Source organism: Carassius auratus, unplaced genomic scaffold, assembly GCF_003368295.1.
Source record: "Carassius auratus strain Wakin unplaced genomic scaffold, ASM336829v1 scaf_tig00009130, whole genome shotgun sequence".
In the NCBI taxonomy this organism is placed as follows: domain Eukaryota; kingdom Metazoa; phylum Chordata; class Actinopteri; order Cypriniformes; family Cyprinidae; genus Carassius; species Carassius auratus.
The window spans coordinates 1163820-1176634 of NW_020524006.1; the positions used below are offsets into that span (position 1 = coordinate 1163820).

At 36.7% G+C, this 12815-nt stretch overlaps 1 protein-coding gene across 1 annotated transcript; it reads right to left on the reverse strand.

Moving 5' to 3' along the window:
- Positions 1-3677: 3677 nt before the first annotated feature.
- Positions 3678-10365, reverse strand: LOC113072481 (uncharacterized protein C10orf88 homolog). The gene is made up of 7 exons (XM_026245475.1): positions 10237-10365; positions 9893-10044; positions 7933-8130; positions 6725-6797; positions 6441-6641; positions 5071-5384; positions 3678-4735 (listed from the first exon to the last, which is right to left on the reverse strand). The coding sequence occupies exons 2-7, from the start codon at positions 10024-10026 to the stop codon at positions 4561-4563; spliced, it is 1095 nt and encodes a 364-aa protein (XP_026101260.1). The 5' UTR covers positions 10027-10044; positions 10237-10365; the 3' UTR covers positions 3678-4560.
- Between the last annotated feature and the right edge of the window lie 2450 nt (positions 10366-12815).

The window sequence follows — 12815 nt, forward strand, 5'->3', positions numbered from 1 at the left end:
GATGGTACTTTCTTAATCATATACGTTTATATATATATATATATATATATATATATATATATATATAGAAAGCTTTATAATACTTTCAGGATGACTTGTGATATGCTGCTCTCATTTGTTGATTTACTGGTGGCACAATGTGATGTGTTTACAAGCAGGAACACTAAAGAGTCCAGGCATTATGTAAAAAGGTACAAAAGTTTTACTCCATATTGTGATAATGTGCAAATTATACTCTCTAAAACAAATTGTACTCTGTATGTTCTTTTGGCATATTAGTTGCACAAGCTGAGTCTAATCCACTGCATTGAATTAAATTCATAAGGTAAAATAGGGGAAGTTTTTCTTTTTCACTTTGCAGGATGACTTCTGGACTTGAGTTGCAGGGGGGGCTTTGCATTCATTTCCTCTCATATTAGCTTCAATTTCTCTTGGAGACCACTGACTAAATCTTGGGTCGATCTCAGGTCAGAGATTAAATAAAATGATTTTACTGACAATATGAAACATATTTGTTGTAAGTGCATTTGTCTGTGGGGACTATATTGTCAAATGTTTGACGGTTAAATAATTCTCAGAATTATTATGTCAAACATCTTAAAATCTCCCAATTGAAACATTACAGCCTTTCTTTTAAAGACATGACGACATGTCTGATTCATATTTGAGATTTTGGATGGTAATTATTTCTATCCTTTCAGTTACGAACATTATCTTGCAAACAAACAAAACCCTAATACAGCAATGAAAATTATTGTAATTAAAATAAGCAAAAAATAAATCAAATAAATTAAATGTATACAGAAAATACTACTATGATGTACCCTGCAATTTCAATATTTTTTTATGTAATCCCTTTTTTTATTATATAAATGACAATTTATTTGGTTTTAGAAACAAGAAATGAGAAAAATCTAATTTGGGTTCGTCAAATTTAATCTTCTATTAGATTTTCAACGTTTTTTTTTATTATTATTATTATATGTTTGCCTAAAACGACAATTAAAATTTCGTTTTGCAAGAAAAAAAGCATCATACTATAAAGGATAATACAAGATAAAATAGCTGTCAGTTAAATAAAATAACTTTTTTTTTCCCTTTAGACAGTGTTCAAAAAGTAGAATGAAACAGTTATATTTTTTAGTAGAATTTAATGTAAAAAAATATGAAGTACTTTCAATTCATGTCTTAAAGGGGTCATATGATGCTACATGCACTTTTACAAGATGTTTGAACTGAAATGTGTGTTGGCAGTGTGTATACACAACCACCCTAAAATGATAAAAAGTTTTGTGTTTTTATCTGCTTAAATCTTTACCCCTTTCTCAAATCGAGCAGATATCAGATGCCTGTATGTGTGGCGTCATAAAAACAGGCCCCTCCCACAATAGTTTGATTGACAGTGGCGTTTCTGGGATGGTGTCTTACCTTAGTGAGCTGTCATCAGTCCACCATTGTTTCACAGCTGGAGTAGATGTAGACAAGAATGTCTCCTAAGTGATTGAGGTGTTCTGTTGTTTACTCCCGACATCTGAGCTGCTGAAGACGCAGTGGATTAACGTTACATTTGTTTCTGAAGAGAATGCCCCCCGAATATGTCTATGTTCGCGTGAATCATTTTGTGATCCAGCTTCACCTACAGAAGTGAGTGTACGTTTTTCTTTCCTAATTAGCAAGTTTCACAATGAATGCTGAAGTAAACAGTCCCTCACAGAGCAGCTTGGAAGAGAGGGGCGGGGTCAGTATAGCTCATTAACATTTAAAGGAAAATGCTAAAAAAAACTGTGTGCTCTGAAAAGAGCCGTTTTTGACAGGGGAAAAGGGTATTTTTTACACTATCATTGAGAAATTTTAACCGAACTATGTTACAGATGTTTCATTAAGACCCTAAAGAATCATATCAACTTGTGGAAAATGGGCACCCTATGTCCCCTTTAAATTTGACGCTGCTATTTTGTCGCATCTTTTTTCCTCCTGCTCATAACTGACATAACTGTCCTCAACAATATTCATGAAAACCTGATTTTTATTTATACACATTTATGTGTCAGGAAACGATGACATTTTTGATGAACTAGTTATTTGTTACTGTTTAAATCAAGGCAGTAACACCAATATCATATATATATATTTTTTTTCACAATGTTATGGATTTATTTATGCTCTGCATTATTTTTTATATGCGTTTGATGTTAGCACATAGATCTACAGAGTAAGGATTATATCAAGCTGACTTTAAGGCTGTTTACTTGTGTTCAGTCCATAAGTGCTTGCATGAAGTGTGGTGGCAGCACATCTTTGTTGTTTCAGTTGGGCCGGTTTGACTCTGGTCCGTGGGGATATTGGTGAGGGTATCTGCACAAAAATAGCTCTATTCATCATCGGTACCACCTCCATTGCTGACCCACTTCTCCGTGGTTACAAAACCCTTTCTGAAGTGGACGTCCCTCTCGGTCATAAGACAACAGCTCACTGAACAAATCTACTCAATGAACATCACTGTGGTGAAGACAGTAGACAAGCATGTCAATCTGCGTAGAGTCTCACATGACAAGTCCAGGGTCAAAATGCCAACATGGGAATGGTGGAAAGTTACTCAAAGGGGCTAATTTGTAGTGCTTTTGGTTCATTTCCTCACTGATTCATGCAGTTTGTTCATTCAGCTGTGTTTTCTTTGCTGCCCCTGAGTGATGCAGCTCTCCTTCATGTTTGATGGGTGACTACCAAAAATAGCAAGTTCATGTTCATAGGATGCATGAGAGAGTTGTAAAAAAGGTAGACGTGGTTTTCCCCAATGCAGGCTTTGAGAAAACTAAAATTTTATGAACTACTGAGAAAAGATGAGGTGAACAAGAGAGGTCAGAAGAAGCATCTGAGGGAAAGTAGAGGTTTATAGACCTATCGCATTGGAGTTTTCGGGGATTATATGAATTTCAATAATGCAAAACATGTTTGTAGTAAAATATACAATCAAAGTCTATGAGGCAAGTGTACCTGGTTTAGAAGAAAAAAAATATGAAACTTGTATTTTTCTCAAAATGCTAATTATGATTATTCTGTAAAAAAAAAAAAAATGCAATTTGAGCTGTAACGGTTGATATTCGTTGATTTTACTGCAGTTGGGCTTTTGATGCATTTAAACCACTGTTTGATTAAAAATCTGGTACAGTTGTGAGCAAAACCCTTTTTATTCAAATGGTATCATTTGTTTTTAACTAATCGAAGGCAGCAGGTCAAGATTAACCACAGTATATCGGAGGTTAGAAGAACAAGTACAGGTGTTCCACAAGGCTGTGTTAGTTCCCCGATTCTTTTTACATTGTACAAAAATTAATGCAGTCTTTTTATTATGTAATGTAATGTAATGCTGATCAGTATTTGTATATACGGGCTCCAGGGTTCAAGACAAATTGTCCCATTAGGGACAGTATTGAACTGAATTTAACTTATGGTTTAGTGAATGTTTATATCCCAGTTCCTCTATTTATACTAACCCTAGGAGTATTTACTCTTTTTGTGAAGAAAATGTACAGTAGATACTTTGGAGCGTGTAACAGAAGAGTAAGCAAGCTTAAGGACATAGTACCAGGCCATGAAATTGCGCTGTTGCATAGTTACATGCACGCACGCCGTCACCGTAAACCCGCCAGTCAATCATCCTGTAACTGTTAACATCCTTATATACACACACACTCATTCTGTTTATTTAAAATGACATTACACAAATGATTCTTCCTACTGTATTGTACTGGAGAGAAAACAAACAGCACATTGATCCGCCAGTCATGGGTCTTTGTCCTTTGAATATTTTATGGAAATTATGTCCCTTTTTATAATCTTGTTTGAATATTGAGCAAAAGTTACCATGTTTTCCATTATCAAACAGTCATGCCAGGAGATAAAATCCTGAGTAAACTGTATTGTCACAGCCAAGAACAGGAAGCCATTTTACCACAGTATGTTCATGTTAAAACATATAGGGCGAGGAGAGTCTTTCAATAAATCACACAACGTGATATACCAAGATTTGATAGGATAAAAACATGACAAGTTCACTGGATACATATTATTCTTTAGTATAAACATTATTTTAATATTGTTTTCTTTTTTTTGTCCTTAGTTCTCCAGTATGAAGAGTAAACATATGAACATCATTAACACAAATTCAGTTAACAATGAAAAATACTTCACACTGTCATTACATCCGTTGTCTGTAGTATCTTTCAGATTAAATAATTTATTAAATTATTAAGAACAGTTTCACAAGTAGTGGTGATTTGTGAAGCTCATCTGATACTGTAAGTGAACAGACTTGTCAAGCTGTTAATTACCACATAAACCAAGTCAGTACAGTCTCTAGAAACTGTAAAACACTTCCATACAAAGCAGAAGAGATTGCTGGCAAAACAAAAATATTAGAACCATTTTTTCTTATAAAGGGATGGATGACATGAATTAGATGTAACTATACAGAATAATACAGTTGTCAGTGAAGTAAAGCTCAGAGAGGAGATCTTGCTAAAAGTGTTCAGGTTAGTCCTGTGTGTTGGTGGATGTTGTTTACTGGTGCTGCTTATGAGAGAGCGCCTGCTGAAGTGTGATCTCCAGTCTCTGCTGAAGAGCATCCAGACGCAAATCCAGATGTTCCTTTAATCTTCTCTCCATCTCATCCATTCGCTTCTCTACAATGGTCTCCAGAATCTTCTCAAACCCTCCACAGCATATATGACCCTCCCTGTAATACAAAAAACCCTAAAAGTATAAACGACGAGTGGACAAACTAAAGGACACATTAAATAGATTGGAATAAAATCTTAAGAATGTGAAACTGATTAAGTCAGTTTTGGTTTATAAAGCGTCTGAATGATGCATTTGTGAATTGGACAGATCTGATTGCAGATTGTATGGTTGGATGTTACTTTAATAATTCATATGGCTTAATGAATACATTTTAGCAGTATTATTATTCATATTCATAATATTCACACTTTCATAAAGATGAGCTGGTTACTAAACCCCCGTGGTAACTGAACGTCTGTTTACAGAACACCGCACATGGCTCACACTTACCATTCTCCATTCTTCTTCCTCTCTGGAGATGTGGCTTCCTCCAGTCGGAGCTGCGTGACCTGACCGCATACGCTCTGCAGCATTGGAAGCAGGTCTGGGTTGATCGTGCCTGTGTCGGTGCTCAGCAGGGCAGACATGGCACTGGGTATCTGGTTATGATTGCTGCTAGACAGAAGCTGCACGAGGCCAGATGGTGGATTTGGGCCTGACTCCACTCCTGCAGAACTGGAAGCCCCACCTCCTCTTGACAGACAGCTCAAAGCCCCTCCCCCCATGAGCAGAGGAATGAATCCACTGAGCATGTCTGATTTATTCTGGACTCAACACACACAAAGAATGATTGTTCAGTTGTGTTGAAGCTTTGTGCTGGCTTTTTTTTTTTTTTTTTTTTAGAAACAACTGTCCCAGATACTTGCTTGATAATGATAATGAAGTTTAAAAAAGTGAGAAAATGAAAAGAAGTCAAAATATTATGCTGTTAAAATACTAAAACTATAGGTTATAAAAGAAAATTGTACAATTTCCACATATCAAATTAAAAAGAATAATTTTATTATACTTGTATAACACTACTGATCAAAGGTTTGGAATATTTGGAATAATACAAATATTTTTTGAAAGGACTGCTCACAAAGGCTGAATTTAACTGATAAAATAAAAACAGTTATGAATATGTATAATATTTAAATGTTTTAATTTATTTCTGTTATGGCAAAGCTGAATTTTCTCCAGACTTCAGTGTCTAATATATGCTGATTTCTTTATACATTTTGAACATACAGTTTAATATTTTTGAAGAAACTGTGATACAGTACCATTTAAAAGTAGATGTAAATTAATAAATGAATTTACTAATAAACTAATTAAACTAATTCATACTTTTACTAAGCAAGGATTTTGAGGGATACATAATCAAATAAATGCTGAAATTTCAATTCATCAAAGAATAAAAAAAAAAAAAGTTTTTTTTTTTTTTCCAAAATTCAGCTTTGCCACCACAAGAATAAATTACATCTTATAATATATTAAAACACAAAAAGTATTTTAATTGTAATAATATTTCACATTATTATTGTTTTTACTGTACATGAAGACACAAATGCCTACAAGAAATGATGTCTGCCAAAAGAGCAAAAACTGCTGAACAGCATAATCAACTCAAATTATACAAAAACGGGAGTGGGATTTGAAACTTGCCAATGAAAAAAAAACTAAAATCACCACCACAACGCTTGTGTTTGCTATGGTTGTTGGCTGCTTACAGACACAAGAGATTCTACACTGGACATTAATGCAGTTTATATTATCCATCATTTTTTAAAAGACCTGATGAGTGGTGATTCTGCTGTAGTAAGAGGCTGGATCCAGACCTTTTGCTGGCACTGCACCAGCTCCATGAGGTTCTGTGCTCCTGGTGAAAGGGTGGTGCCCATCTCCTCCATCATAGTCTGCACACGCTGCAGGTCTATGCCTGGGTCTACACTCGGCCCACCTTGTCTGTCCTTGGATGTCTCCAGTCCCACACCGACATGGGCGATAGCCACAGACGAGCGGCCACCGAGAGAGAGCAGCTGTCGGAGACACCACATCGAGGCTGAGCCAACAGAGATCAGTTTGTGATGAGAGCCTGGATGTTATTTCCAGCTTTCCTTACCTTCACCTCACAGGATGCAACAGGCTTTTCTAGCAAAAGATGATTCTTGTAGAAATGCCTCTTATCTTCAGAGCTGGGAGAAGAAAAAAAAAGTAAAAATTTACACCAGAAGAAGATTCAGCATTAATCTTCATTATTAATCTATAATATTGTAAAATATTTTTTTTTACTAATCCAAAACTATACTGAGCTGAATCTATAAACATAAATATATTTCTTAAATTCATAATAATGATTTTTTTTTTATTTCTATTTTGCCTTTTCAAAGCACATTCATTCACCAACAAATTAATGCATATTACATAGTCACATAGACCTCGTAAAAATGTCAAACGTTTATATTTGTTTGATCGGCAATTATTTATTTAATTTGAATGATGTCTTTGTTTGAAAGGGATTAACTCTTTTTAATAATACCTGAAACGGTCAGCCAATTCAGTGATGTTATTTGTACATTTTATCATTTAACTTTTTTGGTTTAAAGCTGACATAACACACACAGTTTCTGCCAATCTCATGTAAATCTTGAGTACCTATAGACCTATACCTAGATCTATAGTAATGCATCCTTCATATCGATGAAGAGTCTTTAGTTTTGTCAGAAGCTTTTGCGTTTTTCTGAACAATGTTATCATTCCTTCACAACCAAAAACACACTTCTTTGGTGGCAAACTCCAACGTATGAAACGTTTGTAGTTATCTTTCATTTGGTTCAAGGGGTTGTGGTATTTGTAAACAGTCAATGGATAAGATACATAACAGATAATGGACAAAAGCTGGTGTAAGTACCGTATTTTCCAGACTATAAGTCGCACTTTTTTTTCATAGTTTGGCTGGTCCTGTGACTTATAGTCAGGTGTGCCTTATTTATCAAAATTAATTTGAACCAAGAGAAATTAACTAAGAGTCATGAACCAAGAGAAAACATTACCGTCTACAGCCGCCAGAGGGCGCTCTATGCTGCTCAGTGCTCCTGTAGCCTCTCACTGAAAACATAGAGTGCCCTCTTGCGGCTGTAGACGGTAATGTTTTCTCTTGGTTCTTGGTTGTAAATAAATTAAACTTATAGTCCAATGCGACTTATATATGTTTTTTACCTCATCATGACATATTTTTGGACTGATGCGACTTATACTCAGGTGCGACTTATAGTCCGAAAAATACGGTAAGTGTAAAACAACAACAACAAAAAAACATCTAAAAAATACCAATCAGTGTGTGATTTTTGAACTTCCTCTCCACGGCAGGTGCCACAGTATTCTCCAGACAGAGAGTACACTTCAATAGTGCGGGCTTCACTGACAACCTGAAGACGTCTGATCACAGACGCAGAGTGAGGTGAGCACAGAAGTCTGACCACACATGGAGAGCCCTCCTCTGCTCTCTCCAGACACATAGGCTCACACCTGGGGAAAATACATGTGCAAATATATGAATATAAAGTATCAGGTGACTTTATATTCAATTTTTTCGACCTTATGACAACAAAAAAGACTTGTGTTGAAAGTTACTAAAAAAGGTTGCTTAATTAAAATATTATGTATTATTTTATTGTGCAACTTTTTGAATCAATAACATATTAAAAGGAATAGTTCATAAGTATTTTAAAATAACTTTTGCTTTCTAGCCACCAAGCAATATGGGAGGCCATTTGAGACGAAACCCACTGAAACACTTGCGATACACACTGAAACACTTGTGATACACACTAAAACACATTGCGATACACACTGGAACACTTGCTATACACTTATGATACACACTGAAACACTTGCTATACACTTATGATACACACTGAAACACTTGCTATACACTTATACACACTGAAACACTTGCGATACACACTGAAACACTTGCGATACACACTGAAACACTTGCGATACACACTGAAACACTTGCGATACCAATGCTATACACACTGAAACACTTGTAATACCAATGCGATACACACTGGAACACTTGCGATACACACTGAAACACTTGCGATACACACTGAAACACTTGCGATACACACTGAAAAACACTTGCGATACACACTGAAAAACACTTGCGATACACACTGAAAAACACTTGCGATAGACACTGGAACACTTGCGATACCAATGCGATACACACTGAAACACTTGCGATACCAATGCGATACACACTGAAACACTTGCTATACCAATGCGATACACACTGAAACACTTGCGATACACACTGGAACACTTGCGATACACACTGGAACACTTGCGATACACTCGTTATACACACTGAAACACTTGTAATACCAATGCGATACACACTGAAACACTTGCGATACACACTGAAACACTTGCGATACACACTGAAACACTTGCGATACACACTGAAAAACACTTGCGATACACACTGAAAAACACTTGCGATACACACTGAAAAACACTTGCGATACACTCGTTATACACACTGAAACACTTGTAATACCAATGCGATACACACTGAAAAACACTTGCGATACACACTGAAAAACACTTGCGATACACACTGAAAAACACTTGCGATACACACTGAAAAACACTTGCGATACACACTGAAAAACACTTGCGATACACACTGAAAAACACTTGCGACAGACACTGAAAAACACTTGCGACAGACACTGGAACACTTGCGATACCAATGCGATACACACTGAAACACTTGCTATACCAATGCGATACACACTGAAACACTTGCGATACCAATGCGATACACACCGAAACACTTGCGACACCAATGCGATAAACACTGGAACACTTGCGATACACTCGTTATACACACTGATACACTTGCGATACACACTGAAACACATTGCGATACACACTGGAACACTTGCGATACCAATGCGATAAACACTGAAACACTTGCTATACACTTATGATACACACTGAAACACTTGCGATACACACTGAAACACATTGCGATACACACTGAAACACATTGCGATACACACTGAAACACATTGCGATACACACTGGAACACTTGCGATACACACTGGAACACTTGCGATACACACTGGAACACTTGCGATACACACTGGAACACTTGCGATACACACTGGAACACTTGCGATACACACTGAAACACTTGCGATACACACTGAAACACTTTTCTATGGGTTTCGTCTCAAACAGCCTCCCATAAAGCAGGCATTAAAACGGACTCACCTGTCGTGTTCAGACGTGCAGTCATCGTTTGGACTGTTGTCTTGTGTTGCTGTGAGAACATCAGACAGCTGTTTCTGTGATGAGCACTGCCATGAGCTGCGTGCAGAGATCGAACCATCTTCACTCGAGGACATCCTGCTCGAGGAGTTTTACTGCCAGCCAAAAAACATTCACACGTCAGCCGCGATGTGCGCTGGATTAAACCGTTTGTTCCAAAACAGTCAGGGTCAGTTACATTATACACCGTATACTAAAGTCAAACCATTCGGTTCTATCGCTCCATAAATGTACTGTGTGAAAGGTTAAATACATATTAGCTGCGATGCTTATGAAAAAAAACCCACCCCATTCGCACACTGTTATCAGTTTAACGAAAGTAATGAAAACGTATTTATATAAAGCACTCTAGCAACGTCCATTCACAACAACATCTCATGCTGAATAAAAAGCGACTGCTGCTGCTCCAGGACCCACAGAGACACCCATGCAAACGCCTGAGTAAAATACAAACGAATCATACGGGATTCCTTCACTCGTCTCATTTACACTTTCCAGGGGGAAAAAAGTATAGTCCCTCCAGTAGCTTCAAGTAACAATAAAATATTTTGATCATAGGACAAATCTAACTTTCTATGAAGCTCTCTAGAAATAGAATAAGTAGCTTGTATTATGAGTGGAGAGAGACTCTGGAGAAACCGAGTCAGGCCACCAGATGTCGCTACTGCGCATTGTGTTAAAAAGCTTCTAATGAAAATTTTACGGCACAATTTGATGAAAGCCTCGGTTCCCCATCACTACAGTATTACATTTATTCATGACAACAGGAGGGGGTGCCCAACCCTGTTCCTAGAGATCTAGATTCCTAGAGGGCCTGTATTCAAAGATTCTAAGAATCCTCTCAGAAAACTCTTAATTTAGCTTAAAAAGTAAAAACGTAGGAGTCTTAGCTTAAGAGCGATTAGGGACTGATCTAAGAGCAACTCTGAGTAAGGAAAAGACAAAAACTTGGCGGGGTTGACCCCATTGCTATGTATGACACAATCTTTGTAAGACTGTGATTGGTTGGTTGTCCAAGAAAGAAAAAAAGAGTGATTTTAAGTATAGGGTCTATTCTAATTCTCACTTTGAATTCATATGCGTAATTTTTCCTATTTGACCGCTCTCTCTCTCTCTCTCTCTCTCTCTCTCTCTCTCTCACACACACACACACACACACACACACATATGCCCACACACATTATGTGTGTGTATACAAATCTTTTTTTATTTTTTTATTTACCATGCTTTTAATTTCCTATAAGGTATTTGAATGGCTTAGAATGCTAAAAATTGTTCCACTCTTTCCAATTACAGTGATTGCTGTCCTATTTAAGTGGCGGTTTGAATGTTGGTTTTAATGTATCAAACATGGAATCAAAACCAAGAAGGGCAAGAAAGCCAAACTGGACAGAGGAACAGTGTTTACTGTTAGCCCAGTTAGTGGATGAACACAAGGCCATTCTTAAAGGATAATTTGGGCCGGGTGTCACAGCAAGGGACAAGAAGCAGACATGGGAGCGTATAGCACAAACTATTAACAGTTCATCCCCCTTGTTTGTGCACACCTATAAGGCTGCTATATTCATAAATGCAGTTTTTTGAGCCTGCAAGGTGGGATTGTCCAGTGGACACGAAATGAACTGCGACACAAAAAGATGTTGTGCTGTAATTGTTTGTGATCACTCTGCTTACAGAAGGCTGTGACAGACCCAAATCATCACTATTGCATTGTTGCATTTTCCCAGTTGCCAAATATCATAATATAGTGATTACTTTAATTTCTGGCGCTATGGCTTTTCTGCGCTGTGTTGGAGCACGTCTCTAATAAGATCAGTCACAAACATGATCCCTGCACGATCTAATCTATAGCGTCTTATTAACTCACTGTCATCCATTGTCTGCAACACATTTCTTCTGTCTCTTCATCTTTCTGCCATTTTCTCTGCTGAAGAAACTCTTAAGCCTCTTAAAAGTCCTTGTCTGTGCTCCTAACAAGTTTGACCTTAAGACCTCTTTTAAGGGTTAAGATGCTTTCCGAATTACTTTTTTCTTTACTAGGATTTTTTCTTTAATTTTAAGAGTAAACGCCCACATTTCTAAGAATTTTCTTAGAATTTTGTCACTAGGAGCTACTTTTTGCATTAAGATTCTTTATGAATACGGGCCCAGCTTTCTAAGAATTTTCTTAGAATTTTGTCACTAGAAGCTACTTTTTGCATTAAGATTCTTTGTGAACATGGGCCCTCGTCTGTGCTCCTAACAAGTTTGACTTTAAGACGTCTTTTAAGGGTTAAGATGCTTTCTGAATTACTTTTTTCTTTACTATGATTTTTTCTTTAATTTTAAGAGTAAACGCCCACATTTCTAAGAATTTTCTTAGAATTTTGGTCACTAGGAGCTACTTTTTGCATTAAGATTCTTTATGAATACGGGCCCTGCTCTAACCCTGATCAAACACCGATGAACCAGCTAATTAGGATCTGAACTGAAGGAGCACCTGATAATTATAGACAGGTGTTTTTTTGTTTAGGGTTGGAAAGGTAGGAAGGTAGATTTCCAGGAACAGGGTTGGGCAATACAATATTAATGTGAATGCTTTTCATGCGACTCAGTATGAACCTCGAGCGCCCCCTGAAGGCTTTGTGTCACCTTGAACACTATCAGGTGCAACCCCTTTTTATAGTCTATGGGTGAAACATAAAAAAAAATAATAATACAGTTTCTTACTAGACTTAATTAGGCCAATGTAATTTTAAGATACTATAGATCACATATACAATTTATACATTTATTTATGTACTCATTCATTCATTTATTTATTTTTATTTATTTATTTTATTTCGCACTCATATTGACATACTTTATGAACTGCTTATGGAATAAA